We start from the raw sequence: 27543 nt of genomic DNA, 5'->3' as shown, positions 1-27543 counted from the left end.
AGCTATAGAATCCTTCATAATCATTCTTCCCTTTGATACAAAACATCCTTCTATCTCCGTCAAAACCAAAACTAATAGACCAACCTCACGAGATTTTATTAATTGCTTGAATAAGATTACCACTTATGTGCATTATATTTGTTCCCAGAAAAAAAAAAAAAGAAAAAAAAGCATTATGTGTGCTTTATATTTGTACCAAAGAAAGAACTGCATTATATGCTTTATGTGTCCTCAGGGAAACTACAGCTGGCTTCCTCTTCCAGATACTGTCCATCCTTCTCCATGTGAAATGCTAGGAAGAAAAACATGGGCACCACTGTCTTTGCTGTTACGTACAGGTCTGAAGCTGAATTACTCTCCCGTGGCAGCTATGGTGAACCTTTAGGGCGCTGGCATGACTGTTTGGATCCAGAATGCAAGGATATTTTATATGCATCACAAGACTGTAGCGGCTCTCGAGTGGCAGTAGAGACTGCGCTTATCAAAATAAGAATTTTGTTCATGGGGCAAGCTGATTGATTTTCTTTCCGAGTGAAAAACTGTCTAGTGATTTCGAGTATTCTTGTTTCTATTCAAAGATTCTAAAGCAGATTTTTCTCAAAGCTTAGTACATATACATGTCCTTATGCTTTTGGATCCAGTAGCCTTCCTGGGGGTTCTCTCCTTCTGTCAAGGGACTAACTGACCAACTTATAATTGATCGAGATTGTCATTCAAAGTCTTCCTTAAACCTGTCATATATAAAGTATCCTGTTCTTTTTCTTTTTTCCTTTTTAAAAGAAGTGTGTGCGGTGACAATGGCATAAAAACAGGATGATCATATGTCCGCCGAGTTTCACATCCAAGGGATCCTGCACTTTTATGTTTGAGATAACGTTTTTGTACTTTCGTCAATGTGGTTGGTCATATGGAGAACAAATAGTCAAATATCCTTGTTATTGTTGTTATTTCAAATTTTAAAAATAAAAATCATTTTTAAATCAGTTTTACACACAATTTTTATTTTATTTTTTCTGGATTGATTTTTTTCAGATTATAACATGGGTAATACATCGACACACCAACTGGATTATCCTCCAAAGTTGAAAAGGATAAGTGAATGATAATGTGGAGAAATTGTTGTTATTTAGCATCTCCTCCGAGGTGAAGCCCTATTTGAGACTGCACGGCGGCTTAGAGGTTTGCTATAATTTAAAAATAAAATTATATTTAAAATTAATATTTTTTATATTTTTGTATCTTCTTAATATGTTGATATTAAAAATAAATATAAAAATATATAAATTATATATATTATTTTAATATATTTCAAAATAAAAAAAATATTGTTTAAAAAATCACTAATACCAAAAAAAAACAATTACGCAATTGGAAAGCTGGTTGAAATTTGCTATCATGGCTGGCTGATTTTGTAGATGATGGACGGCCTTTGCTAAAATATGAATATCTACAAGGCCGAAGTTAGGCCCAGTGAAAATCAACATGAAAAAATAATGGCCAGTTGCGTTTGGGTTTTAGCGAAGTTCGAAACTGCAACTCTTTCGAGGTTTCTAGGTCAGGCCCATATATTGTCATTGGACTCTCTATGACACATGATAAAGGCTTCACGTGGGAATGAAACCATGTCGTTTAGGATGGAATAGAGAAGGAAGCCTATCCAGTATCCATATCTGTGAAAACTGAAAACGCTCTCTCACACTCGCTCATATCTACTCAGTCCATGGCAATGGCAATGGCAATGGCAGCAGCGTCTCTTCCTTGCCCTTCTTCTCCATTCAAGGTACTTAAATCAATCAAAACTCTCCTTTCATGGTACAAAAAACCCCGTTATTTTAGTTTTTTTTTTTTATTTTAATGACAGGGAAACTTGACGAGATTGAAGCCAAAGACATGCAACTTCACTTGTCTTACACTCCATTCTAAGAACAAAAGACCATCGGTGGTAGTCAATCAAGCAGCAGCACCTTCTGTGGTTACTACATCTTCAGGAGCGAGGCTCAGGCTGGACAATCTGGGCCCACAACCAGGGTCTAGAAAGAAAGGGAAGAGAAAGGGAAGAGGTATCTCTGCAGGACAAGGGAACAGTTGTGGGTTTGGTATGAGAGGTCAGAAATCTCGGTCTGGTCCTGGTGTTCGAAAAGGGTTCGAGGGTGGACAAATGCCTCTTTACCGCCGTATCCCTAAATTGCGTGGAATTGCTGGAGGTACTCTTGTTTTTATATATTATTATTCAAATTAATTGTGTGTGAAATTTTAGAGAATCTTGTCAATTAATTTTGTAGAAACTCATGTGAGGATGGCTAAAATTTTAGGGTATTGCTATGTATTTAAATTCCAGTGATAAGTGCTTTCTAAAGAGAATACGTTAGTGGGGCAAAGGGTGAGCATGTTTGTAGAATAATTCTTTCTTGCTTCATATTGGTGATCTTCATTGGTTTTGACACACGAATAGCAGGGTCTCTACTGTGTTCAACAATGCATTTGCAACTTCATGTGATCTAGGAGCCAGACACCATTTCTCTAGTCTTCACAGTGATTGGGTTGCAGAATCAAATTTCAATATTTCTGTTTGAATTCTTGGTGATAGTTTGAACTGTGAAGTCTCTAGGAGGTGCCGATGCACAATGAATTTGTTCGGAAAGACTGAGCCAGCATTTCATTTCTCTAAGTTTAAAATGAGCAATACTCAAATTTGAAGGCCTTTGCATGTTGACAATATAATGGCCCAGATGGAGTCATTAACCTTGTTTATTTATTGTTTATTTATTTCTTGGCTTTGGCATGCTGAGAGACCAATCTGTGGTGGGTAAACTAAATGGACATCCCACTGCCATTTTGTTTGGAGCTTTACGAAACACTCTTAAACACTTATTCTGATTGTTGAAATGGTGAAGAATCTAGTATAGAGGGTACATCCTGCTTCTCTATTGCCTATTAACTAAACCATGCTATCACATCTTGAATATCAATATATAGTGCTTTTTTTACTCTCCTTTCTCCACACAGCAAGACTTGCATGTTTCAATGATGTGTGTGTTTTCATATTCATAAACTCATTGGTATGCTTCTGTTACTTTCAAAGGTATGCATGCGGGTTTGCCAAAATATGTCCCTGTGAACTTGAAAGACATAGCATCAGCAGGATTCCAAGAGGGAGCGGAGGTATCACTAGAGACTTTGAAGGAGAAAGGCTTGATCAACCCATCAGGAAGAGAAAGGAGACTCCCTTTGAAGGTATATGACAGTTCTATCTATGATTTATAAGCTTACATAACTTTGAAATATTTGAAATATTTACATATTTTCTTGATTTAGGTGATACCTGTAACACAGAGAGACCTGAGATCCTCAAACCCTCCCACCATACTTTAATATAGCCATTTGTTTCAAATATCTATTCTGTTTGCCCTTTCCATAAGACCATTAACACTTTTTTCTGATTTTGTATGCTATCCATGAGTGTGTCTAAAGTCACAAATAGGTATATGTGGATAAATAAATTGAGTTCCTAACTAGGTAAGCAATCAATTTGGGATGATTATCAAAGTGAACAGATGCCTGGGTCAAGCTTTATATTGCTGGGCCTACTATTCATCTGGTGAGATTCTGAAATATCTTTTATAAGGTTACTAGAAATGATGCCATACTTGCCTTCTATGATTTCTTTTGCTGGAAGGATTTGCCCGTCTTTTTTATATTGTTTGTAAGCTCCAAATTGTTCAGCATGTGACAGTATCTTGCAAATCTCCCCTCTGATTTTCAGAGTATCTGTCATCCTTACATTTTTTTTCCAGTAAAGTGACGGCATAGTTGGAAAAGACATTTGCGTGCTATTTGCATCAGGTTCTGATTCCTCCATTTGGGACATGTTTTACTTCTTAGAGGGGGTAGAAAAATAAAAATTGTGGTTAAGGTTCTTGGAATGGACCTGTTTCACCTTAGTATATTGGTTGTTTTATCCAAGCAAAAAAGGAGGCTGTTATTTTCTGTGAGCTAACAGTTACTCTTTAGTGTGTCATACGAATTTTGATTCAGAAACTTTAGAAACTCAAGCTTAAGTGATTTCATTATCATTGCTTGCTGCATCTTAAAGACTGAAAATCCTATGCTGTGGGTATTGTTGGTGTACAGAAATAATAGGCTGTAGTGTTTGGCATCTCAAACCCGCTGCTTGCCATAGTATGAAGAGACTAAACAATTAAATTCTTAGAAAGAAGTGTAGACAGTTTAGGTCAATTGCATGTGAGAGCCACAACTCATAATGCTGTTTTCTAGCTGTTAACTTTGAGATATGCTCATTTTCTTTTGGATTTAGGTTCTGGGTGATGGAGAACTAAGTGTCAAGCTGAACATTAAAGCTCGTGCCTTTTCAGCAGCAGCCAAGGAGAAGCTTGAGGCTGCCGGATGCTCTCTTACTGTATTACCTGGCCGAAAGAAGTGGGTGAAACCATCAGTTGCTAAGAACCTTGCTCGTGCTGAAGAATACTTTGCTAAGAAACGAGCTGCAGCCATTGTGTCTGAACCGTCCTCGGCTTAAATCATTTGTGCTTGAAGTTTTATATCTTTAAGAGGTGTAAATTAGCAGGTGGGGAAGTAGATTTTCCTGTTGTTTAGGTGTCGTTGGGCTCCATGGTTGTAATTTCTTGCATTCACATCTTTTATTCATTTATCTAATGCCTTTCTGTAATTTGGTTAAAAATTTGGCAGCTTCCCTGTCTTTTTATTGTTGATATCAATATATTCAAATTATCATAAAACATTAAAAAAAAAACATCAATTGATTTCATTTGCATTTTTAAAAAGCATTAAAAAAACATAAGTCATTGCACTCGTATTGTGTGTTAGGTATTGTGATAATTTTTGTGGTTATAGTTTAAGAAAAATTATAAATTATAATATTTTTTTCAAACCCATGTTCTCACCACTATGAAAAGTAAGTTTAAATAATGAAAATTAAATAACTTTTAAAGTTATGATCTGGTTAAAAACATTTGCATCTCGAAGTCTTATCATGGTTAAGAAAGACTGGCTATAAAAATGGTAATTTAAGTAGAACACCCGCTTGCTAAACTAGAAAGTTGATTAAAACTTTTGAAAAACGCCGTTACGTTCCCTGAAAGTTGTTTGCCATTCCCTTTTTCTTGATTACCAAGTTAAATTATTATAATTATCCTAGGTTACATGCAGATAATCTGAATGATGATACATGAGCATGGTGTCCTGAATGGGGTCAGATATTAAAATGGCCGGTCATAGCAGGAAAACGGCATCAACCGTAGTTTCATAACCCTTTCTTCTTGTCGTCGCCTTCCTCTCATCGAATCATTTGGAAGCATCATTGCATAATGCGTAATTTCTGACTCGATCAAACCGGTAATGGACTTGAAAATTGAAGTATAGATTGGGCAATTAGCGTCTAAATTACAAATAAATGGTGAAATGATATAAAAACAATTTTTTTTTTGATAAAATAACATACTTTTAGGATGCTGCAGTTCAAAAATACAATATTTAACTAAATATTACATTTAAAAACTGCGATGTCAAATATAATTTTACCGGGTCAACTAGAGTTTCCTTTACCTGTGCTCCTTTCTCTGCAAGATAACGGGTAATTTTTTTAGTCCCTTCAACAACAGTGTCCTTTGCTTGTATTCCCTTCTCTGCAGCATACTGGGTGGACTTTTAAGGCCCTTCAACTATAGTGTTTTTTGCCTGTGCTCCCTTCTCTGCAACTTTCTCAGCACCTTCAAAGGACAATGCCCTTCGCTTGAGATGTCTTCTCTATAATTTGTTGAGATGTTTTTTGAGCCCCTTCCCGAATAGTATCTTTGGCCTATGGAGTCTTCTCCGCTGCAAAAGCCAAACTCTTCTCCGTTGCAGTATCTTCGGCTATTCATTATAATTGATGTCATGATTTCAAATCAACGATATCTTATATTGTCGCATTTCTAAAATGTAATACAATTAAAATATGTTTGACAAATAAAAATTTTGAGTAAGTTTTATTTTGTACTTGGAATTTTTTTGTTAAATGGAGTTAATTGTCATTTTATAAAATTTAATTAATAAATATATTTTATTTTTTTTTAAAATTTTTGATTAAGCGAGGATTATAGATCATTGCTCAAGTGATCTTAACTTAAATCAGATCTGTACTTTGTCCTTAAAAGTTTACCTCCCTTAACATATTTACTTCAAATTTTTCATCCCATACCAAACACAGCTAAAGGTTTAAAGTTTTTTATTTATTAGTCATGAACATCGACGACGACTTGCATAGAGTTGCGAGGAAAGATTGCATTTCCTCTGTCATTTATAATTCCAAATCATCGTTAAAAGTAAGAGTCCTAAAAGTTGATGGATTATTTATTGTTTTAAACAGACAATGAGATCATGAACATCGTCGTCTAACTGAGAAGACTCAAGGACCACCACTAAACACAATTCAAGGGATGACGCGTCTCCTAAAAAGGTACATGAATTAAACGTACATAATATACGATTTATCCCTGTACTAATTATTAAATTTTAAGGCTCTGAACGTATTTCATGACAGCGAGGATACCAAGGTACTTGGTTTTTGGACGATCAATTGCTGAAGATCACATGTGTGAAGCAAAGTTAGCTAGCTAGCAACCAGTATTATAGTTTACAAGTCAAGCACAAAATTTGATGAGACCTGGAGAAAGGGAGGGGTCGAGGAGGAGGAGAAGAAATCAACAAAATCTATATAGATTATATTAGTGACTGTACATAAAAAAACAGAGTTGCAACTCATAATTATCTCTACTTTTCTTTTCCTTCAAACTAGAGGTACCTGGTGCAAGCTTTTCAATGGTGAAATTAAGTCTATATTTTCAACCCAGTTAAGAAATTATTTTGAGGTTTGAATTTCCACGATTAAAAACAGGTGCGTATTATTTGTTACTCTTTTAATAATCAGATAGAATATTATTTCGAAAAGCTTCTGTGCCCGTCCCGTGAATAAGAAAGTGATAGCAGAATATGGAAAGAGGGTAGCACAAAACCACAAGATCATCCACATCTTTGCATATCAGCTAAGAAAACAGAGTTGAAAATGAAAATTGATAAGCAAATGTGGGATAAGTTTAGGAGAAAATGAATGGATGGTAGCATCCCAAGAGAAAGATAAAGGGAGGTGTGGTAGTCGTTTTCACAATCTTACGATTCTGGATCCTCAATTATTAAAACTGTTATTTTCGTACCTGGAAAATGACAAGAGAAATGTGTGTTGGATATCTCAACAAGCAAGGGCGTGGAACTTTTCGTCAACTAGTAAAAAAAAAATTTATAATATATATATATGAATTCTTAATTCCGAATTCAAAAGTTTCTAGTATATTAATTGCAAGGAAATTGTTGCTGCTGCTGTGGTAAATGGCTCAATTTGTAGTTATACAATTGTATAATTTTCTAATGTATTCTTTTTATATATATAATTCAGGATGTTCGGGTTAACTTACGCGCACCATGACTAATTCTTGGATCCACTGAACACCCTGCAAGCTTAATGGACAGATAAGGCATCGCGGGGTGACAGACATGCACAGAAATGATCGAACTCGGATTCAGAGGAAGGGAACAGGTCCCTTTCCCTGCGAGGCCACAACCTCAAGTGAATGTTAGTGTGTTAGTGTGCCTATTTAATCCATAAATAAAGTATCTTTCTTGATTATGCACTTACATCCATTTGTCATTCAAGCTAGTAGAAAATGTCACGTGACTTGCACCTTATCTATTTTAATATCGAAAAATATCTCTACTCTAAATAGGCCAGGTGACTCGTCCGTCCTCCTTGAGGTTGTTTCCATCAAGTTCTTGTACGTGTAATTGTATTTGTTATGTCCTTGGGTTTTAATTAAAATATCAAATATATAGTGGATAGCTTATTATAAAAAAAAAAAAAAAAAAAAAAACTTATAACTCGTATACAATTCATTTGCAAAATCTCAACTAGGTAGCATGTAAAAACCCAGTCAAATCTCTTAAATTATCCTGGGATTAAAAAAAAGCTAGACAAACATGTATTATAAAGATCAGATTAAGGATGATCTAAATGTGTCTTTTAGATATTGATTCGAACATGCAAGGAAAAACAAATCCCATTAATGTTTGTTGTTGTCAAGGTATTACAGGGAAAACACGTGGCTTTAATTAAACGATAAAAATTCATATACCACATGTGATTAAAATGCGTGAATTTTGTTAAATTGAATGGTGATAGGCGGACTTGTTGGGGGTATAACTAAAAATTAAATGCATGGTGGGTGCAATTGGTGTGTAGAAACTTACCGAATACAATATAACGACATATAATTTCTCTATCCTGTTCGGAGCGAGGGACATATTAGACATCACAAGATACATCATATGAAAGTCACATGATTTTAATTTCTGTTAATTTGGATTAAAAAAAAAAAAACAAGAAGATATACTAGATAAAGATGTTTATTTAAGGATTAAATATACACAATTAAATATGCAATGATAGATTGAAAATTCTCCTCGGAGGATTGAGCCCAGTTGCAAGAAGTCATGCACTGTTTATGTGTAGAGAGGTGCTCGACTATATAACCACATCATCACTGTAATTTTTTTAATCAATATTAAACTTATTAAAACATTAAGTCGGTCTCGATGTAATATGTTAATTATAAAAACAAAAACATGGTTGCAAATTTTAATTTTTTTACTTTAAAAATATAAAAGTCTTTACACTATTCATTAAAAATATAAAAAAATCAAATCGACCCTCATTAACTTGTTAATTACAAGAGAATAGCAGGAAGGTACACAATTACTACTGTTGCAAGTTTTTATTTTTTTGCTTTCAATGATATGAAAGTGATCTTATCATTCTTCATAAAAAAAAATATAAAAAATAAAATTGACACCAATCATCCTTTAAATAGATTTTATTCTCAAAGGTAATATAGTGCTTTATACTGTGTAGAAGGCAAAAAAACAGAATTGTCCCAAAACAATTACACAATAACTAATGTCTCCTGCTAAAAAAACTAAAATAACCCAAAGAGCAAGTTTACTTATTTTTTATTGGAATGGGAAAAAATAATCATATTGTTCCAGTGCACAGTGTTTCCCCAGTAACCTTCAGGTTTTTTTTTTGTTGAAATTTTAATGTTAGTGTTTTAACATTAATTTATCATTTTTGTCTCACTTGACATTTGATGTTGTGTCGAATTTTGATGAAAAGACTTCTTCAAAAGAGATCAGCTGGGAGCTGGATCCTACTGATTGGACTGATAAGGAGAAGTCTATATTCATTCGAGCTATGCCATCCCAAGGATTTTGCAACGATCTCCGTGTTGTCGAGTCAAGAACTAGGGACCAGTGCAGGGTGTTTTTTTCACTAGCAAGGATGGATTGGATTTGATGCATCTCGGAGCTGGAAATTTTTGAACACCATTTAGCAATGATGCAAATGGAGGTGGGGTGACACTAGAGAAATATGTGCTCATGAGATCGGATCAGTTATTTGTAGTCATATTTTTCTAATTAATTAATTAATTTTTTTATATTTAACTTAATTTAAAACTTTTTATTATTTGAATTAATTTATCTATGACGTTTTTTTTGCATTATTTAATAATGTAAAAGAGTTGTAATATTTAATTTTGATTATTGAGAATACAATTCAGAGTATTTTTTTATTATAAAAATTCTGCACAACTAGGTTTTTTTATATATATAGAAATTCTAGTTAATTTTTCCGCTCAATTTATTGTTATTGTTTTCATTTGCGTAAATATGTTAATAAAATCCGAAAACGAAAAAGGCAATTATAGGTGAAAAAGAATTGCATGGACATGCAATCATGCCTACCACGTCCTTGACACCCGGTATTAACCTGCCACGTTTCTTACTTGATAGCGACTCCACTTCTGATAAGGCAACCGCCGCGGCTTCCATCGTTTTGAACGGTTTGGTTACGTTCCCATAGCGATAATTCTCGAGAGATATTTTTACAAAATAATACTATTTAAAAAAGAAGGGTGCTAAAATCGAAGAGATTTATCGCGGGAGGGAGGCACCGCCTGCGTGAACTATAAAACTTTATACAGAAAAAGAAACACCTCAACTTATGATAGGGTTTCACTCTTCCATTCGGAGCCTCGACAATTTTCAATCTAGTCCTCGATATGTTGTCAATGCAGCCATTAGCCACCCGTATTCCGAGTGAATCAGGTTTAAGATCATGTTTGTTTTTGTATTTTAAATATATATATGTATATATATATATATTACTTCAAATTAATTTATTGTTTTTGTACTTCAAAGAAAAAAGCATACAGTGAAAGAGGAATTAAGAATCAATTTGAGAAAAGGATTACGTGAGAGGATGGAAATAAGCAAGCTGATAATTTGGGGGTTATTGTGAATTTGTTTCCACACAATTAATACCATAAAAAGAGAGGGAGCCTGACGCAGTGGGAAAAGGCGGTTGTAGATCTTGCTGCCCCGCTTTCACATGCCCCCCCTACTTTTTATTTTAATTCATTTATTACCTGTACTGTTGCCCAATACCCAAACGACTTCTCCTTCTGCCTATAAATTAGTTTTTGCTTTGACTCTTTTGTGTCTCCCCTCTTATCTTTTTTTTATTTAAAAAAAAACACACACTGATCCATTCCAATCTATAAATCAGACAGAGCCACCCCGTCCTGACCCTTCTTTCTTTCCTCTGTAGCCCCGAATTAACCACCCTCTCTTTATCTCTTCGACGTTTTCTCTTGCTCATGTTCTTTCCATTTCTGTTTATAATATAGCTAATCCACGCCACTTTACCCGGTTGAGACAGTCTTTCCTTCCTTAAGCTGGAATTGTACAGTTAAGCAGCCAAAGGGGGTAATATTCTTGATACCTAGCTGAGTTTTCCCTTTTCTCTATTTAATTATGTTCTCACATGCTGTTTCCCGCTTGGGTTTTGTTCTGGTAATTGATAAATCCACCAATATTTCAGATTTGGTCTTCCCTTGGGGAATATTTCTGTTTCTAGCTCGTAAATATGGGGTTTTTTTGTTCAATTTATTTCTTACGATTCTTCAGGCAACCGTGTGGAGCTGGCAGCTGATTGTCTTCTTTTTTTTATGATTAAGTTTGAATTCTTTTTTTTTTTTTGCGAGATCTGTAATTAGCTTATGTAACTTTAAAGTCTTAATTATTTTATGCTGGTTTTATGTGCAGGACTTTTGTTCTTAGGGAAAAAGGCGAAAAAAAAAGAAAGTGAAGATGAATCACTGTGCGATCCAACAAAACGCCTTCTCAACCCGGGAAGAGATTCGGAACTCCGTCTCAATTCCAATCTCGGAGCGGAGAGACCCGGTGGTTTGTCCCAAACCCAGACGCCTTGGTCTGCTGAACGACCACCCTGCCAGGTCTCTCAGATTTCAGCTCAGGTGATTTTTCCTTTTGGTTTCCTTAAATTTTTCTCCTACTATTGTTTTTTAATTTGTTAAAAATTTCGAAACTAAATTAAATTTTTTGAATCTTCAGCCATCAATCAGAGCTTTGTGATTCAATAGCAGGGACTGATTTTTTGGAAATCATCCTCGCAAAGGTAATACTTCTTTCTTCCTTTTCTGTTTACTTAATTTATTTTGTAGTGTAATTTGTTTTGTTTCTAATTATGAGATAAAAAAATCTGAACTTGGACGGTCCCATGAGCAACGGCAACTTTTCGACCACAAGGGAAAAATAAAATCATTACAGCCTATTTTGGACCATTCATTAACCTTGTCGGTGCCTATGTTTTTTTGTAGGGTTGTTATGGCATGGATAATCAATCTTTTTGCACACAAGTATCCTCGTCGCCGCCCCCATTTTTTTGTGGGTCGCCGCCGAGCAGAGTAGCTAACCCATTAATTCAAGATGCTAGATTTGGGAATGAGAAATTCTCCCCCTTTTCACCTGTCACGCCTATTCCACCGCAGATGGACTTATCATCATCATCATCATCTCCAAGGAAAGGAGGATTGGTTCGATCAAGTTTTGGAAGCAAACCAGTGGTGAGAATTGAGGGCTTTGACTGCCTTGACAGGGATTGTAGAAATTGCAGCGTTCCTGCTTTGGCTTAAGAACCCCGTTTCCCCTCGAAATACGTAGTTCAAAAAAAGAAGCTAAAACAGATCATTTTGGTACGTAGTTATGAGAGGGATTTTGGGATTCTCATGAAAGGCAAACTGAGGGATCTTTTGCCAGTGTAAATAATGTTTAAAGGGTTTTTTTGTATGTCAAAAATATGATGCATCTTTGTAAGTAAAATGAGCTGACAAGAATAATGAGGGGTTTTTTTAGACTTTACTGCTTAGGAAGGAGGTCATGGGTCGATTGTTATCTGTCCTCTGTATTGCTGTAAGAAACGAGTCTCAAAGCGAGAATCGGATTTTTTTCCTTTCTTTTTACATCCTTGTATTTCAATGAGCGGATTATGCAGGGCAATTTGTACAAAATCGAGTTGTGCAGAGTATGTTACAAGATAGTAAATTTGCAAATTACAATGTAAATACACCTTTGCTTTGATTCTGCGTTGTCAGTTTGTTACTCTTCCCCCCCTTGCGTTTCCTTTTTGAATTCGAACCTCTCAAAGCAATATTCTGATGATGGATTGTTGATATTCGCTTGTGAATTACGCCACTACGTGCTAAAAATGGGCCCTGGGAAGGTGGAGCAGTAGTTGTTTTTCAATGGCTTTTTTGTCTACATCGTAATGAACACTAAGATCTTGCTTTGTGAAAACCGCATCTTTAGAACGAAAAAGCATGATAGCTATTGTCTGTTTATGGAATTTTAATAAGAAAAATTAACACAGTTAATTAGAAATATTTATAGAATACCAAACAAAATTGATGAAAAATTGTGTTATTTTATATGCAGTAGCAAAACATGACTTTTACAGTTTGTTTCTGTTTACAAGAGTATAAATTGTATTATTTTATCAAATTTGTTATTTCAATTTTGTTTACAAATAACCCTGTTTATGTGCATAAAAAAGCAACAGTAGACAGAATAGTTTTCATCGTGGAAAGTGTTTAGTCCTTCCAGCAGATCCTCTGACATTTAATATACTTTCGGCACGAGAATCCTAGCACAGGAGTCAGAGTTTTTCTCATAACTGGTGGTCTTATGACTGTCTGAATTATTTGGATATTTTTTTGGGTGTCAAATAGGGTATCCCAGGTTTCGCTCAGACTAATCCCCGTTTCAGGTGGTAAGGACTCCTTAAATAATGAGAACACGTCTAACTGCTCCGCCAGACCTCTTGGGTCTGAATTATTTGGATTTGAGCAGTGATTTTCTAATACATAATATTGACCTTTTCACGTGGATTTGAAAGCAGTAATAATCCCTTCAAATTGAAGTGATCAACAAGTGGAAATCATATGAATAACTTGAATCGTATGAATTTTCCAATATCCTTTCCTTTCACAAATTTTGCAGTGTTTCGCGAAATAAGTGTCCTTGGTCATTTTTTCCGATGTGAGGACTGAGGAATTGTTCAGCACTTACGAAAGGTGAAAATTCTTTCACGGGAGGGAGAACAGGAATAAATCACATCTGTTAAAACAGCCCCAGCTTGGCAGGTCGACCAGAAACTTGGTTGACCCGCTCATTGCTTGGCCTGGATGTTAAAAAATAAACTTAAATTTATCATGGTTTGTCTTGTTGACCTTACAGGTCATTCGATAATTTAATTAAAATCAGTTTAGCTTGAAAAACAACTTTTGTTGATTGATGTTATTTTGGTTTTTTTGACTATCTGAATTAATCCATCTAATTTATAACCATGATAGAGCTGCATTTAATTACCATAGAATAAAAAAGATTATAAAAGTATCAATTTAACTCTTTTTTTTTGTATTTTATCGAACACGTGTTGTATTTTGTTTATTTAACTAAAAAATATTTTTAGATTAATTCACATATTAACTGAAACTAAATTATTATTTTAATGATTTCAAAGTTACACTCATTTGATACATTATGTGAGTATAATAAATTATTGTAAAACTTCAATTCAAAAAGATATACAATAGAGCATGTAACTTTAACCAGTACAGGCGATCTCTTGCAATTATAAGCCATTGTATCAGTAACGCAGAATGATTAATGCTCTTAAAACTTCACTCACTTTTACTTGTACCTCCGGCTCTCAGTTTCCTACCATATGTCCCGGTTTTGATTTTTTGGTACAATTTTCTTTTAAAAAAAAATGCTTAATTTTTTTAAGCGGCATGATATTTTTCCAAATTAAAAAAATGAAAAATATGTTCTAATGCTGTAGATGGATTGGCTAATTTTTAGGGTCATGTTCAAGGTTACATTTTTAAGATGGAAAAAGGGGAGAAGCATGTTTTTTTTTTTTTTGATTAACGTGAATATTCAGACTAATTTATATATATATCGATTAATTCCATAGAAAAAAATACTTTTTTATTTGCATTTAGAAGGAAGAAAAAAAAATATTAGAGAAATGTTAATACATGTTCAAAATAATATTGTAAGATAAAAGGTTTGAAAAAGGGCTTCTCCGAGTTTTTTCTTTTTGAGAAAAAAAGGGTCTCTAATTTGACCACAAAACTTCAACTCGTTTTCTGCTTATCGAGTTCTTTTTTCTTCAACAACGGCTATAATTAATTTCGAAGTGTGTGATTATTGAAGAGCCGGAAGGGTGCCATGCTAGAATTAATTTTGAAGTGTGTGATTATTTAAATATCTAAAATTATTTATATAGACTAGTATAAAACATATATTGAAAGATTTGAAGTTCAGATCAAAATCTAACTGTAAATCCAAGATGCTAATATGATATGAAAGGGATGTGTTCCATAAGGTTTATGCTTCCTACCTCCTCTCCTTTCAATTTTTTCTAAAATGGAACACAGATGAGCACCAATTTAGAAATTTCATCGAAAACTAAAAAAAAAAAGAAGCAAAGCAGAGTCAGATACCGGGGATTTTCCGATCTAGCACATGAAAAGGAAGCGAAAAGGAGAAACTCTCGATGTATCACTTCCCTTTTCTTTTCCGATCTAGCACTCAATAAACCTCTTCGTAAAACATCATATCCAGCTAGTTTCTCAATTCGAGTTCTTCAGACTGAGTTCCACAACACTTTTAAAATCAATCTGAAGAATTCTTATTTCTATTTATTTCTAAAACTCGTTTGAAGGTTTGTTGAATGATTTGGTTTTAACTTTTGATTGAAAAGTATCTGTCCTGCAAAAGCATTTTCCAAGGGAAAAAAAGGTTTTTTTCTCATGGAGATTTTTGTTTGTTGGGAATGGAAAGGTTTATGTTTTTTTTTTTTTAAGAGTTGGATTTTTAATTGATAAAGATGAAAATTTAATATAAACTCAGTAAGCCTGACTCGACTCGAATATATAATTATTTTTTAAATAATATGTAGAATATAAATATTATTAAACTTGATCTATCTTATCCAAAACTCTTGTTTGAACTTAATTCAAAATATATATTTATATTATATAAATATATCTGTAAAATATTTATATTTTTTTAATGTAATATGATACATACATATATATATATATACACACACACACACGCTTCATGTGTGTGTGTTAATTATTTTTATTATTATTAAATGTGCTATTCCTAATTTTTGATACCATATTTGAGTTTGAAAGGGAAAAAAAAACGATTATCCGTAACTTTTAGTACGTGGCTTCTTGTAAAGGGAGAAGGTTTCTAGAAATTGCCGAAACGCTAGCATTCCCCTTGTTTATTTGGCCTTTCAAGTCCCAAGGCGAACGTGACTGAGGCAGAGGCAGCCGCCCAGATGAGTCTAGCCGTTAGCATCTAGGAGCGTGCAATTTTATCTTCGCACGTCGTCTCGACCTCAGATTCTACTGTCAAGACAGTCACTCTCATCCCTGAATAAAATAAAGGAAGAAAGTGGAAATTTTCAACTCAGAAGAGAAAATTATCATCTAATGGTATGGGCTGAACAGGTTTAAAACTTAGTTATCGAGCTCAAACCCAACAGAGAAGTGAGCCTGAGCAGCAATGACAAGGAAAAATGGAGGCTAGTCATAAGTCTGGACCAAACCTGGAAAACGGCCTGGCTCGGTTCGTCAGATTTAAGCAGACCCATCACGTTCGTGCTGATCTTCTTAACCAAATCATCCGAAGGTGCTAAACTGTTCAGAGTTTGCCCTCTCAAACGAATGGTACGTACCGTTACGCAAATGAATTAGGTAACTAATAAACAATCGAATGATTTATAATACTAAAAAAAAGTATAAAGTGAGAAAATGCTACCTGTTTTTATAGTGAAATTCTTTTTAATAAATCAAACGAACCAGATATAAAAAAAAAAATACCGATATAGAATATAGATAGACATAATAGTGATTGTAAAAAAAAAAAAAAAAAAGACACTCGATTAAATAAATTCAAATAAATAATAGTTTTATTTCATAAATTCCAGCAAAGGTTATTTTTTTGTAAATATGTTGCTGACAATTACAGACCTCTTTATTAATAATAAAGTCAAACAATACAATCAATGATAGATACTAATATTTTCATCAATTAATTGTTATTAAAACACATGATAAAAATTAAATACGGCTGTCATATTAAATATTTTTAAACATTATATGCATTTTCTCTTGCTTGTGATTTCTCTTGTACATTACATTTTCTTCTATATTTATTGATTTAAATATGAGAGAATTTCTCTTTTAGCGAGGAACTTGTTTTTTAAAGAATAAGTAAGTCTGGACACAAAACTATATTAAAGTCTACACATCTCATCCCAGGAACATAACCCATGAAAAAAACCCAATTTTTGTGTGAGTTTTTTTTAATAACTTCATGACTAAATAATCCACATGTAAATAAGATTCAAACCTGGCTTAAAGTTTCACTATAAAAAAAATAGCTTGAAGTTTTATAAACTATAAGATCTGTTTGGAATCGTGAATTTCTTTTTAACTTGATATATGCACAGAGCATTTGAAAATAAACTTATAAACACAACTCCAGCTATTTGACATAGAACAATTATTTCAAAAGTTATTGAAGCATAAGGTTATTGTTTTCGGTTTTAATTGTTTTTCTAGTTAATTTTATATTCTAATTACTTGTTTCCTACTTAGTTTAAGATTTTAATTTAATTAGTATTGTACCATTTAAGAATTCTAATATTAAATGGGTTCTATTAGTTATAAGTTTTTCAATTAGAATTTTTTTTCTATAAAAGATTTCAGTATTAATATAAATTGAGATATAAATAGATTCTAATTACTTGTTTCTTACTTAGTTTAAGTATTTAATTTAATTAGTATTGTACCCACAAACCATCTCTTCAATCATCATATAGCCATTCACGCAGTAATCACACTTTCTATAAAAATCATTATCTATAAGAACTCCTGTATCAGCGGATTCAGATGGTGCTTGATGGTGTTTGATACTATAAAATAGTTATTTTTTTTAAGTGTGTTTTTGTTTGAAAGTATATAAAAATAATATTTTTTTAGTTTTTAAAATTTATTCTTGACACCACCACGTTAAAAAAATTTAAAAATATAAAAAATTAATTTTAAAAAAATCAAATTTTATAAAACATGATTTCTACCAAAAAAAAAAAAGTTTTTTACGCTAGAGTGAGACCTGATTTAAGGACTGGGTAATTTTCTGAGACAAGTCTTTAGGAAGAACAAGTTTGAGTGGTGGCGCAAGTGGATCCTCATTCACATACACGTGAACTTCCTTCGATAGCTTCTGTCACGACCCGAATCCCGGATCCATGACCGGCACATAGGCAAGGTTCCCCTCCAAGGTTCCATACCTATGCGAACCCAAACTTACAAACAAACTTATCCTAACTCAATCAGAGTTCAATGCAGCATTAACAACAAAATCAACTTCATAATATAATTGAATTGTCTTAATACAAGAGTTTATATAAGTTCAAAGTTTTGGAGCATTAACTAGACATAAAGGAAAGGTACAAAGTACAACCAAGAGCAGGTTCTGAAGGTCCAACAAAATGATCTGCTATCAAGCTATAAGCCTGAAAAGGATAAATAATGAGATGGTGAGTTCAACAACTCAGTGAGTAGATAACGTTCAATATACACACACGAGGTAATACAGCAATGAGAAATATATATACAAGTATGGCTTTAGGTTCTTATGGAAGTGTTCTCAAATTAGCCATAACAAGAATGTCATATGGTAAAACTCGTCAGAAAATCAAAATGCAATGAGCATGAGGCTCCGTACTGTGGGATGATCAGTCCACACAGGTTGGTGACTCCCCCGACCAACTAGGGTTCAGATACGATGTGCACAAAAACTAACAAACTAACACTACCCTGTTAGCATGGGTATTCTGACTGGCATACCATAGGTTCATAATCATAATCAAACAGACATATTCATATCTCAATGCTCAACTCATGATATCAATCAAATGAGGAGCTATCAATTCAGAATTCAATTCAAAATATATACTGGTTCATATCAAGAATTCAGATTCAACAATTTATCATGCTTTATCAAAACAAGGATAATAATCAACATATATATTATCAAGAAGCATGATCCAATTCATATTAACAAATCAAATATTTATAATATTTCTCATGCATATGGAAAATTATCCACTCACCTGACTCGAAAGCAACAAAACTCAAAGCTGATATCGAAGGAAATCCTACTGACGTCCCGCCGGTAGAATATCAGGATTATCTGAATACAAATGAGACATGTTCAAGAATGACTCAAAAGAACATATAACCTATTTAATACACTTATCTAAGGGTATATTCCATAACCCTAAATGTTTTTAGACTAAACTAGTTATCTTTCCTAAAAACCCAACATTTAACGGTTTTCCCGAAATCTAATCCATAATAAAACAACTAATAAAATTGGCAATAATTCACTAAATAACCCTTAATTATTCATCAAACAATCTGAAAAGGTAATATTACAGCTAGGGACTAATCTGTAATTTATCATATTCTTAAGGGTCAAATTGCAATTTTTGTCTAATTGGAGGACCAAACTGAAATTTATCATAAATCCATGAATATACTGAAATTCTGACCATAATTAGTCCTCATTTCTGTCCAGATCATCTCATTATACTCCAAGGACCATTCTGGAATTTTACCAAATTTTTAGGGTCAAATTGTAATTTTTGTCAAATTGAAGGACTAAATTGAAAGTGTTAAATTCTCTTATCTATACAATAATTCTGTCCATTATTCATATGTTATTCTGTTCAGATTCTCGGAATAGGCTTCAGGGACCAATCTGTAAATTTTACAATGTTTGGGGGACTAAACTGTAATTTTCCAAAATTAAGGGACCAAACCGAAATTTTGTCATCTTCAACCTCCAACCCAGAATTTTTAACAGAAACCTACTGTTCTCTCCAAATTCCTAACACAATTTCACCATTCAAAAAAAATCATAACTCAAAATCATCATCTTTCAATTCAATCTCTCAAAATCATCCAAATAATCAAATATCCACAACAATTAACCCATAACATTCAACTTAAGTCATCAATTAACCCAAAACACAAATTTTCAAAACCCTAACATTCATCAAAACTGAAATTAAAGCTAAAGAAAATATATTATACACATTAAAGCATAATCTTACCCCTTTTTACTTATTTCCTCCAACTCCTTTCTTTTTTTTCTTATTTTCCCCTCTTTTCTCTTCTTCTTCTTTCTCACTTCACTCCTGCGGTTCTCTCTCAAAATTTTACAGGTCTCTTCTTTTGTTTTTTTTTTTTCCTTCCTTTTTATATATATCATCTCTTTATACAATTACTACAATACCCCTCATTTAATTATACCCACTCTTTAAGCAACCAAGGGCTTTGTTGTATTTTCCAATTTATTAATTCAAAACATTACAGCTTCCACTAGTATAAATATACCCATAACACAATATATATAAATGTCAAAAAGTGAACCGTTTTCGAAAGGTGCAATAACACACGTGCTGTAACCCTGGTCTCCCCATACTTCTTCCCTGTAATGCAGTATCATTTTTTGGAACATATTTTTAATCTGCAATTTAAGAAATTAAAAAAAATAATCTAAATGAAAAACTTTTGTAAAAAATGAACTTAGAATTTCAGCAAGAATTGATAATATGGAGAAGATTGATAAAAAAAAAACTCCATGAAACTAATCTTACGTACCCACTCCAATTAATAACCAGTCAATAAACAAGAATATTGAATAAATCTTGGCTTGTTAGATCACCTTGAAATTATACCCATTTCACAGCCTCAGCATGTATTATTAACCTGAACCTCATCGGTACTGTCCGTAGCAAGCCATTATCGTTTTTGTCTAGGCAATTCTTCTTTGTCATTCACGTCATTTTCCTGATACGACAAGAACATGGAAATTTTACCAAGTCCATTTCAATGAAGATCTTGCTTTAATTCTTCTACATGTTCCATCCTCGTCAGCACCCCTCTCTCTCCCTCCCTCCCTCTCCCCCTTTTTACTAGGGACCCGCGACCATCATGTGCCACCAACAAAATATAGTCTGTGACCGAAAACCTTCCCGACTTTTTTTTTTTTTGGCAATAGCAACAATGGTTCATTATTGCCATGGACAGGAACTCGATCAAAATTCTGTATTATAAAAACACTCGAGGGAAGGCTGCACCAAGAGACCCGCGTATCCAAGACACACCTCCGATCCAAGGTCATGTACATTTTCTCTTCGGCTTCTTGCAATAGGCCGTGTTTCTATTCCAATATCCCTACCATTTTTTCTTTTCTCTTCACTTTTAATAATAATTAAAAATATAAATAAGGGTTGTGTTTCGCCCCCTCTATCAATTATTATTCATCTGCAATTTTTCATGTTTTCTTCGTGATCCGTCTACTTCACCATGCATGTACACTGATCTGTTTATGTGTCCTCATGGACATTTTGTGCAATACTGAGAGGACATATGTCTTGGGTTTAAATTAGAGAATGAGTAAATGCTAATCGTTTGTTTGGTCGTCTTAAAACAAAGCTATTAGAAAATTAAACAAGTGTTAGATAAAAAAATAAAAAATTAACACCTCAATATTGTTCTACTTATACGAGAAATGATGTTTTTACATACATATAAAAAGGTATTTATTTCAATTAAATAAAAAAAAACTTTCGAAAATAGTTAAACAAAAAAACCAATAATATATATATATATATATATATATATATATATATATATATATATATATATATATATATATATATATATATATATGAATCTTGCAAAAACCAAGTAATGTTTTGATTTTAGTTTTTTACTTATATTATTCAAGACATGTCATCTTATCAGTGAAAGTTTCTATATTTTTTACTAAGTAATGTTTTATTTTATTTTTATAAAAACTCGATGTTAAACTATGCCCTTACTTGTAATTCATTCAAACAGTTTATTAAAAGATTAGCGGATGATTAATTAATTTTACATACATTACATCACAAAATTTAATCACTGAATAAATTTATTCTATTTAATTTCAAAACATATTACTTAGAACATGACATTCAAAGCACATCAATGCCACGAAACCTAGTATGTTCTAATTAATTAATTCAAACTGAAAAAATTGTTAATATACTCGGGAGTCTATAAACTAACTTAAATTTGGATTTTGAAGTGGAGAGGAGAGCAGCTGAGCTTCTTAAACTAAGATGATTGGAATTTCATTTCATATATTTGTTTGGGAGAAAAAGATGCAACTCTAATAGGGGAAAAACAAAATTTCCTGAAAAAAAGAGTGTGATAAGATTCTTCAAACTTAAATAATTAGATTTGAAATTAATGTATAAAACATATAGAAATCTTTGGAGGAATTTGAGTGATAATATGTTTGGTATGCTGTGATGATTATTTTTTAAAGTATTTATTTTTATAAATATAATTAATTATTTTTTTAAAATTTTTTTTATATCAATATATTAAAACAATTCAAAATCATTAAAAATTTTAATTTAAAAAATATTAATTTATAAAAAAACACCACATCAACGCTTTCCGAATAGTTTTACTAAGCTTTTCTTAAAAAGTAAAGGAAAGAGAACATCAAATAATCTTATCGACAGAAGAGCTCATCAATCACGGTCAATGTGAATCATAGTTCTGGTAAACAAAAACAAAATCATAGAATTCCATTATTCCTCCTTTAATCACTACATAAATTATCCCAAACTCTACTGATTTCGAACTGAGTGCTTTGGGCTACCTGGTAACACAAACATGGCGCTTGGCAAACACAATCCAATAACAACTCGACACAACAACTCTTTAAACCATCGCGTGATACAACACTCATCAGTATCGAGTGGGTTTAGAAAAGATTAAACTAAAGATTTCCTATTTTTTCCGACAATTTTTAACTTCTTTCCATTCCTACTGCGTACAAAACAAGTCCGCCTCCGCGCTTCACTTGCCGCACTGCAGCACTTTGTCTTTCCCTTTTCTTTCTTTCTTTCTTTTTTTAATCTCTTTCTCAAAGACAGAAGAGAAAGAAAGAAGATTCGTAATTTTCAGATGGAAGAAGGAAAAGGTTCGACTCTGGTTCACCTTCTGGTGGTGGTTCTGAGTCTGGTAGCATTTGGGTTTGCCATTGCTGCTGAAAGACGTAGAAGCATTGTACGTACCCCCCCCTCCCTCCTCTTTCCTTTCCTTTTCTTTTCTTTGCCATTCATTTTCTCTCTCATTTTAGTACTTTTTTGCTATGAGTTTGGGTTTAGGGCTTTTGTTATGCTTTCTCATTCCTTTTGGTTTGATTGATTGATTGATCTCTTTTTCGTTACTAATTTTGGGGCTCGGTTTTTAGTATTATTAGAGTTTTTAGAGGTTTTGTAAGATGAGATAAACTGGAGATCTGTGTGTTTTAAGACTTGGTGCAAGGATTGTTAGGTTTTGTTTAAGTTTTTTTAATGTATGGTTAAGTAAAGAATTTGGCCACAATTTTCATTTTGATGAGGGGAGAGAAGAGTTTCGAACTCGAGAACTTCCGCAACTATAAGACTTCCATTCCCGGCCAGTCGGGCTATTGTCCAATTGGTTAAATTTGTCTAAGTTTGAGGTACAGGAAATAGCATGAAAGCCTGTATATTTATGTTAGTACGAGGTGCTGTGACTTTGAGGTGAAATTGGTGTGAAGATATTGGGTTTTCGTAACGAGTCAGGTTGTGATGAGCGATAATGTAAAGGATTATGCTAAATAACTAGTCGAAATTGTAGCCAACTTGAACAATTTGTTTGCGGGGAACTATGATGTTGGCCTGCCACAGCCTTTTACTATCATTTTGCGCTTTCGCCCCAACAAACAGCATTATGTTTAGTATCACTCGTGAAAGAACATCCATTGAAGTTACCAAAATGTCGTGACTTGCAAGCTGTAACTCGTTTTTTCCCCTTTCCTCAATCAATAGGGTTTCTGCTCACCAGGCTTACTGCATTAGAGCTGTAAATGAGTTGGGTGGCCTTGTTTTGATTCCTAAAATTAAATTAGCAACTGTAACGAGGCCAAGCACTTTGGTGACATAATACACTGTGCAATCAAATTTGATTATATATATGCACACATACAGTCATACATCCATACATGTATGTATATATCTGAAATTGATCCACTGTATTAAGATATGCATGTGCAACTGGAACTCTAAATGTAAGGCACAACCTTTTAGTTTCTCCATACAGCGTTTATATTATCTTAATCCCTGGAAATGGTTGAACTCCGGCTTGAATCAATGATGAACTACCAAGAAAAAGTATTCATTTGAAATTGTGTTTCTGAGTTATAAATTTTGTGATGGATTCATTAGGAACTTGCTCCTGGTAAAGAAAGTCTATGCTACTGGAAGGGAAACTTTAATAAATTGACTAGGCAACCAAAGAAATTCTAGTCACCACTTCGTTGATTTTCTTTTTTTTCAGTGGTCTGGAAGATGGAAGTAAAAGCATGCAGTTCGCTGTTTTTGCTTTCAGGAAATTCTAGAAAACAGAATTTAGGTCAATAAGTAGTAGTCTTTTTTTCCAGCTACAGAAAATCCTCGATAGGAAAACAGTAATCTGAGATTTTGTTTGATGTGGCAATGTGCTGGCAGGCCTAGCTTGGGGTGAATGTCTGTATTGGTTAAGACATGGGTTGCACTGATCCCTTCCAGTGGACAATGCATAGCACTGTAGGCATGACTAGTGTTTTACATGAAAATGATAATGAATTAAGTCCTGAACTGTAATATTAGCAATCAGTGGTGTCTTCAATTCATTAACACGATGTTTTTTCTGCTAACAGGGTCACATTGAAAAAGATGCAACAAACGCTACATACTGTGTCTACAACTCTGATGTTGCCACAGGTTATGGAGTGGGTGCTTTCTTATTTCTTCTTTCAAGTGAATCACTATTGATGGGTATCACAAAATGCATGTGTTTTGGGAGATCATTAGCCCCTGGTGGAGACCGAGCCTGGGCCATCATTTATTTTGTCTCTTCTTGGTGAGAATTTTTTTGTACAGGATAACATTCTTGATCCATTTTTTACAAGGAAACTTCATGCAATACAAAAGTGACAATCAGCCTCTCACTATTAACTTAAATTGTGATCATGATTGGTGTCTGTTCACCAGTATTCGATTCTTCATTGTTGCTTCTGTAATTCTACCTTTCCAACTAAGGCAGACATGGAAACACACAACACAGACACACACACACACACAAACTCCTTTCATATTGATTTATGATTTTCATTTTTTTTTCTTTATGCCTATACATCAACTTTCTGGGATCCATACATTCATAGCTGCAAATTACAGATCAATGAACAGTGAATTGACTTAATGTTGTAAATTACAACTTGCCACATCCAGGCAGAGGAAAACTTATTTCAACATGGTTTCATATAATAGTACTCTGATTTGAGGAAGACCTATGATAACTGTGGTTAATCTACATCTGTCATTTCATCGAGGACCATTTCTTTTTCCAGAACTCGAGCACTTTATAGTTAAAATAGAAACATCTTCTCTCTTTATGACCACCTTAATCTTGTGCATCTGCAGGGCAACTTTTCTTGTTGCAGAAGGATGTTTAATTGCAGGTGCAAAGAAAAATGCTTATCATACCAAGTATCGAGGGATGATCTATGCTCAAAACTTCACCTGTGAAACATTGCGGAAAGGTGTTTTTATTGCTGGAGCAGTGTTTGTGGTGGCAACAATGATTCTCAATGTATACTACTACATGTATTTCTCTAAGGCTACTGCCAGTAAGGCCGCTCACAAAACAAATCGTACAAGTTCTGTCGGGATGACTGGCAATCCTTAGAATCAACAACATGACTAGATAGCTAAGTTTCGATTCCTGTTGGTTTGAATCTGTTGGCGGTTCTGTTGTGCAAGTGTACTGACATACATCCTGGTTATCACGCAATATATAGTGCGGCCATGAATGTTTCGATTTGTTTTGTTTTATTTGTGGTCCATCCTTCACGTGCTCTTTCGAGGGCACCATGTTACGCAGCATTCCAAAGACGGTGCACTTGGCAAATTTAGCAAACACAAACCTAATCTAATTTACCAGTAGTTGTATTGGCTGGCGGAACATTTATTAGCTTCCTAGCATTGTTACTGTCATCGTGTTATTTGGCCAACTTTGAAATTAGGAGTGCAAATAGCATTGTATATGTATTTTTTTTCTATTTTCCTACCGTTATGTAGCATTATTACTGTCATAGTGTTATTAGCTGGGACACTAGTACTCCAGGTTTTATCTATTTTCATCGCCGGCCACTCCTGCGGGGGGCGGGACTATAGACCGTGAAGGGAGCAGGTGCGTAGAGACGTAGGGTCTATTAAAGTAGCTTCAGAGTTTAGGCTTTTTTTTAGGCAAGGAAAAAAAAAAAGTTGACTCGGGTCTTCACGTCCTTTTCTTTCACCTTGCCTTCAGTTATTCCTTCTCTTTTCTTTTTTTTGTTATTACTTTGGGCGTAACCATTATTGACAAAATCAATCTCTGTCCTTACCTTAAGAATTGACTATCGCCTTTTTTTAGAGAGTTTTTGGGAATGTAGGATGGTTGGAAATTGTGATAATTTTTTTAATGTATAGTTTATTTAATGCATAAAATATCATCATCAAAAATAAATTTTACATGTTTTATATGAATTTCACAAAAAAAAATTACCATAATCGATCATATCACATTTTTAAATATACACTTAGTCATGTAATCATAGTTACAATACAAGTATTTGTGTGTTATTCATCACAAAAAAAAAAAAAAAAAAATTGCGGTGAGCACGATATTATGATGTGTATAAATGTGATGATATATACGTTAAACTAAAAATTGTAATGATAATTACATTAGAATTGTAGGGTAATGAAGATTGAGTTATTTTTAAAAGAAAAAAAACATCAAAACAATCATCAAAATGCATTAAAAACAATTTAATTATGTAGTTACATTTCTTTTACTAGTCTCCTGAACAATATGAAACCATGATTTCCCCCCTTTATAGCATTTCTATCTTATGTACCACTTATTATTATTGAATATGATAATATATTTCATTAAAAGTTTAAAAGTGTTTAATGGAGTATCCGGTGGGGAATGGGTTATTCACTGGTCAAAAAACTAAAATTTCTAGCCAGAGCCATGCTAATGACTTTGGATTTAGCTAGGTTCAGCTGACTCAAGCATTTAAGTCCAGCTAGAAGATCATGGATCGAGTGTGGACGACTCTAGTCTAGGGGTCGACATAGGGACTTGGTCGTTAATTAAAGATAAGTCAAGAGTCGAGGTCCAGCCCAGGCTACTCAGAAACTGGGTTCATCTAGGATATGGACCTGAGGCGATTGTGGTTAGGGTTGAATATGGTTGCATTTACGACGTTGGATAGCTAGCATGCTAGTTTACTGGCCCGAGGCATAGCAAAAGATTTTTAAAGTGCAAAGAAAAGTTTTAGGTATTTATGATATATCTTTTTAAAAATTAATTTTAATCATCAATTAAAAGTTTTTTTTAATCTAATATTGAGTGGTAAAACAGTTAATCTATCTAAGTTATCATGGTTTGACTTGTAAAATTCGCAAGGATAACTTTGACAAAAAAAAACAGTTTTAAAACCTCAATCCTGAATTAATTCAATGTTGAAAAAAAAATTAATAAAAAATTTACATTTACTTAAAAAAAAATTTAAATGAACTCGAGTTAACAAAGTAAACTCGCGGCACAAGTCATTCACGTCATTGAATTCAATAAATTTATTATCTTAGAGATTATTTTTCATTTAATAATATGACAATAATTTTTTTGTATCAAATATTTATTTTTGAAGTAAAAAATATGTGATAGGAACGTGGTGCTGAGATGGTATAAGTACATCATTCATAACAAATGATAAAATTGTATTTTTTTAAAAAACAATTGAGGGGCAGTAAAACTATTAAACTAAAAAAAAATGATA

The 27543-nt window shown here is 33.5% G+C and overlaps 3 protein-coding genes and 1 long non-coding RNA gene across 4 annotated transcripts; 3 read left to right on the top strand and 1 right to left on the bottom strand.

The window, feature by feature from the left end:
- The first annotated feature begins 1614 nt into the window (after nucleotides 1-1614).
- LOC7488360 (50S ribosomal protein L15, chloroplastic) lies at nucleotides 1615-4699 on the top strand. The gene is made up of 4 exons (XM_002312365.4): nucleotides 1615-1780; nucleotides 1862-2204; nucleotides 3083-3234; nucleotides 4316-4699. Exons 1-4 carry the CDS (start codon nucleotides 1721-1723, stop codon nucleotides 4535-4537), a joined length of 777 nt encoding a protein of 258 aa, XP_002312401.3. The 5' UTR covers nucleotides 1615-1720; the 3' UTR covers nucleotides 4538-4699.
- A 5921-nt stretch (nucleotides 4700-10620) lies between these two features.
- LOC7488359 (uncharacterized) lies at nucleotides 10621-12564 on the top strand. Its single transcript, XM_002312364.4, has 4 exons — nucleotides 10621-10890; nucleotides 11230-11441; nucleotides 11539-11602; nucleotides 11805-12564. The coding sequence occupies exons 2-4, from the start codon at nucleotides 11275-11277 to the stop codon at nucleotides 12117-12119; spliced, it is 546 nt and encodes a 181-aa protein (XP_002312400.1). The 5' UTR covers nucleotides 10621-10890; nucleotides 11230-11274; the 3' UTR covers nucleotides 12120-12564.
- A 5363-nt stretch (nucleotides 12565-17927) lies between these two features.
- LOC127905692 (uncharacterized) lies at nucleotides 17928-19809 on the bottom strand. Its single transcript, XR_008059988.1, has 2 exons — nucleotides 19694-19809; nucleotides 17928-18768 (listed from the first exon to the last, which is right to left on the bottom strand). It is a non-coding gene; the product is annotated as an uncharacterized LOC127905692 (long non-coding RNA).
- A 2658-nt stretch (nucleotides 19810-22467) lies between these two features.
- LOC7488358 (uncharacterized) lies at nucleotides 22468-25534 on the top strand. The gene is made up of 3 exons (XM_002312363.4): nucleotides 22468-22712; nucleotides 24370-24572; nucleotides 25136-25534. Exons 1-3 carry the CDS (start codon nucleotides 22611-22613, stop codon nucleotides 25398-25400), a joined length of 570 nt encoding a protein of 189 aa, XP_002312399.1. The 5' UTR covers nucleotides 22468-22610; the 3' UTR covers nucleotides 25401-25534.
- The last annotated feature ends 2009 nt before the right edge of the window (nucleotides 25535-27543 follow it).

The sequence above is a fragment of the Populus trichocarpa genome, chromosome 8 (genome assembly GCF_000002775.5).
Source record: "Populus trichocarpa isolate Nisqually-1 chromosome 8, P.trichocarpa_v4.1, whole genome shotgun sequence".
NCBI classification, from domain to species: domain Eukaryota; kingdom Viridiplantae; phylum Streptophyta; class Magnoliopsida; order Malpighiales; family Salicaceae; genus Populus; species Populus trichocarpa.
Note: the sequence above shows the minus strand (reverse complement) of the source record. Positions and strands in the feature narration are given on the sequence as shown.

Bases quoted from the DNA above. Each gene is read 5' to 3' on its own strand.
- LOC7488360 (XM_002312365.4), top strand. From the start codon at position 1,721: ATGGCAATGGCAATGGCAATGGCAGCAGCGTCTCTTCCTTGCCCTTCT. The intron at 1,781-1,861 runs GTACTTAAATCA...TTTTAATGACAG, and splicing joins GCCCTTCTTCTCCATTCAAG to GGAAACTTGACGAGATTGAA. The intron at 3,235-4,315 runs GTATATGACAGT...TTTTGGATTTAG, and splicing joins AAAGGAGACTCCCTTTGAAG to GTTCTGGGTGATGGAGAACT.
- LOC7488359 (XM_002312364.4), top strand. From the start codon at position 11,275: ATGAATCACTGTGCGATCCAACAAAACGCCTTCTCAACCCGGGAAGAG. The intron at 11,442-11,538 runs GTGATTTTTCCT...TTGAATCTTCAG, and splicing joins TCTCTCAGATTTCAGCTCAG to CCATCAATCAGAGCTTTGTG. The intron at 11,603-11,804 runs GTAATACTTCTT...GTTTTTTTGTAG, and splicing joins TGGAAATCATCCTCGCAAAG to GGTTGTTATGGCATGGATAA.
- LOC7488358 (XM_002312363.4), top strand. From the start codon at position 22,611: ATGGAAGAAGGAAAAGGTTCGACTCTGGTTCACCTTCTGGTGGTGGTT. The intron at 22,713-24,369 runs GTACGTACCCCC...TTCTGCTAACAG, and splicing joins CTGAAAGACGTAGAAGCATT to GGTCACATTGAAAAAGATGC. The intron at 24,573-25,135 runs GTGAGAATTTTT...GTGCATCTGCAG, and splicing joins ATTTATTTTGTCTCTTCTTG to GGCAACTTTTCTTGTTGCAG.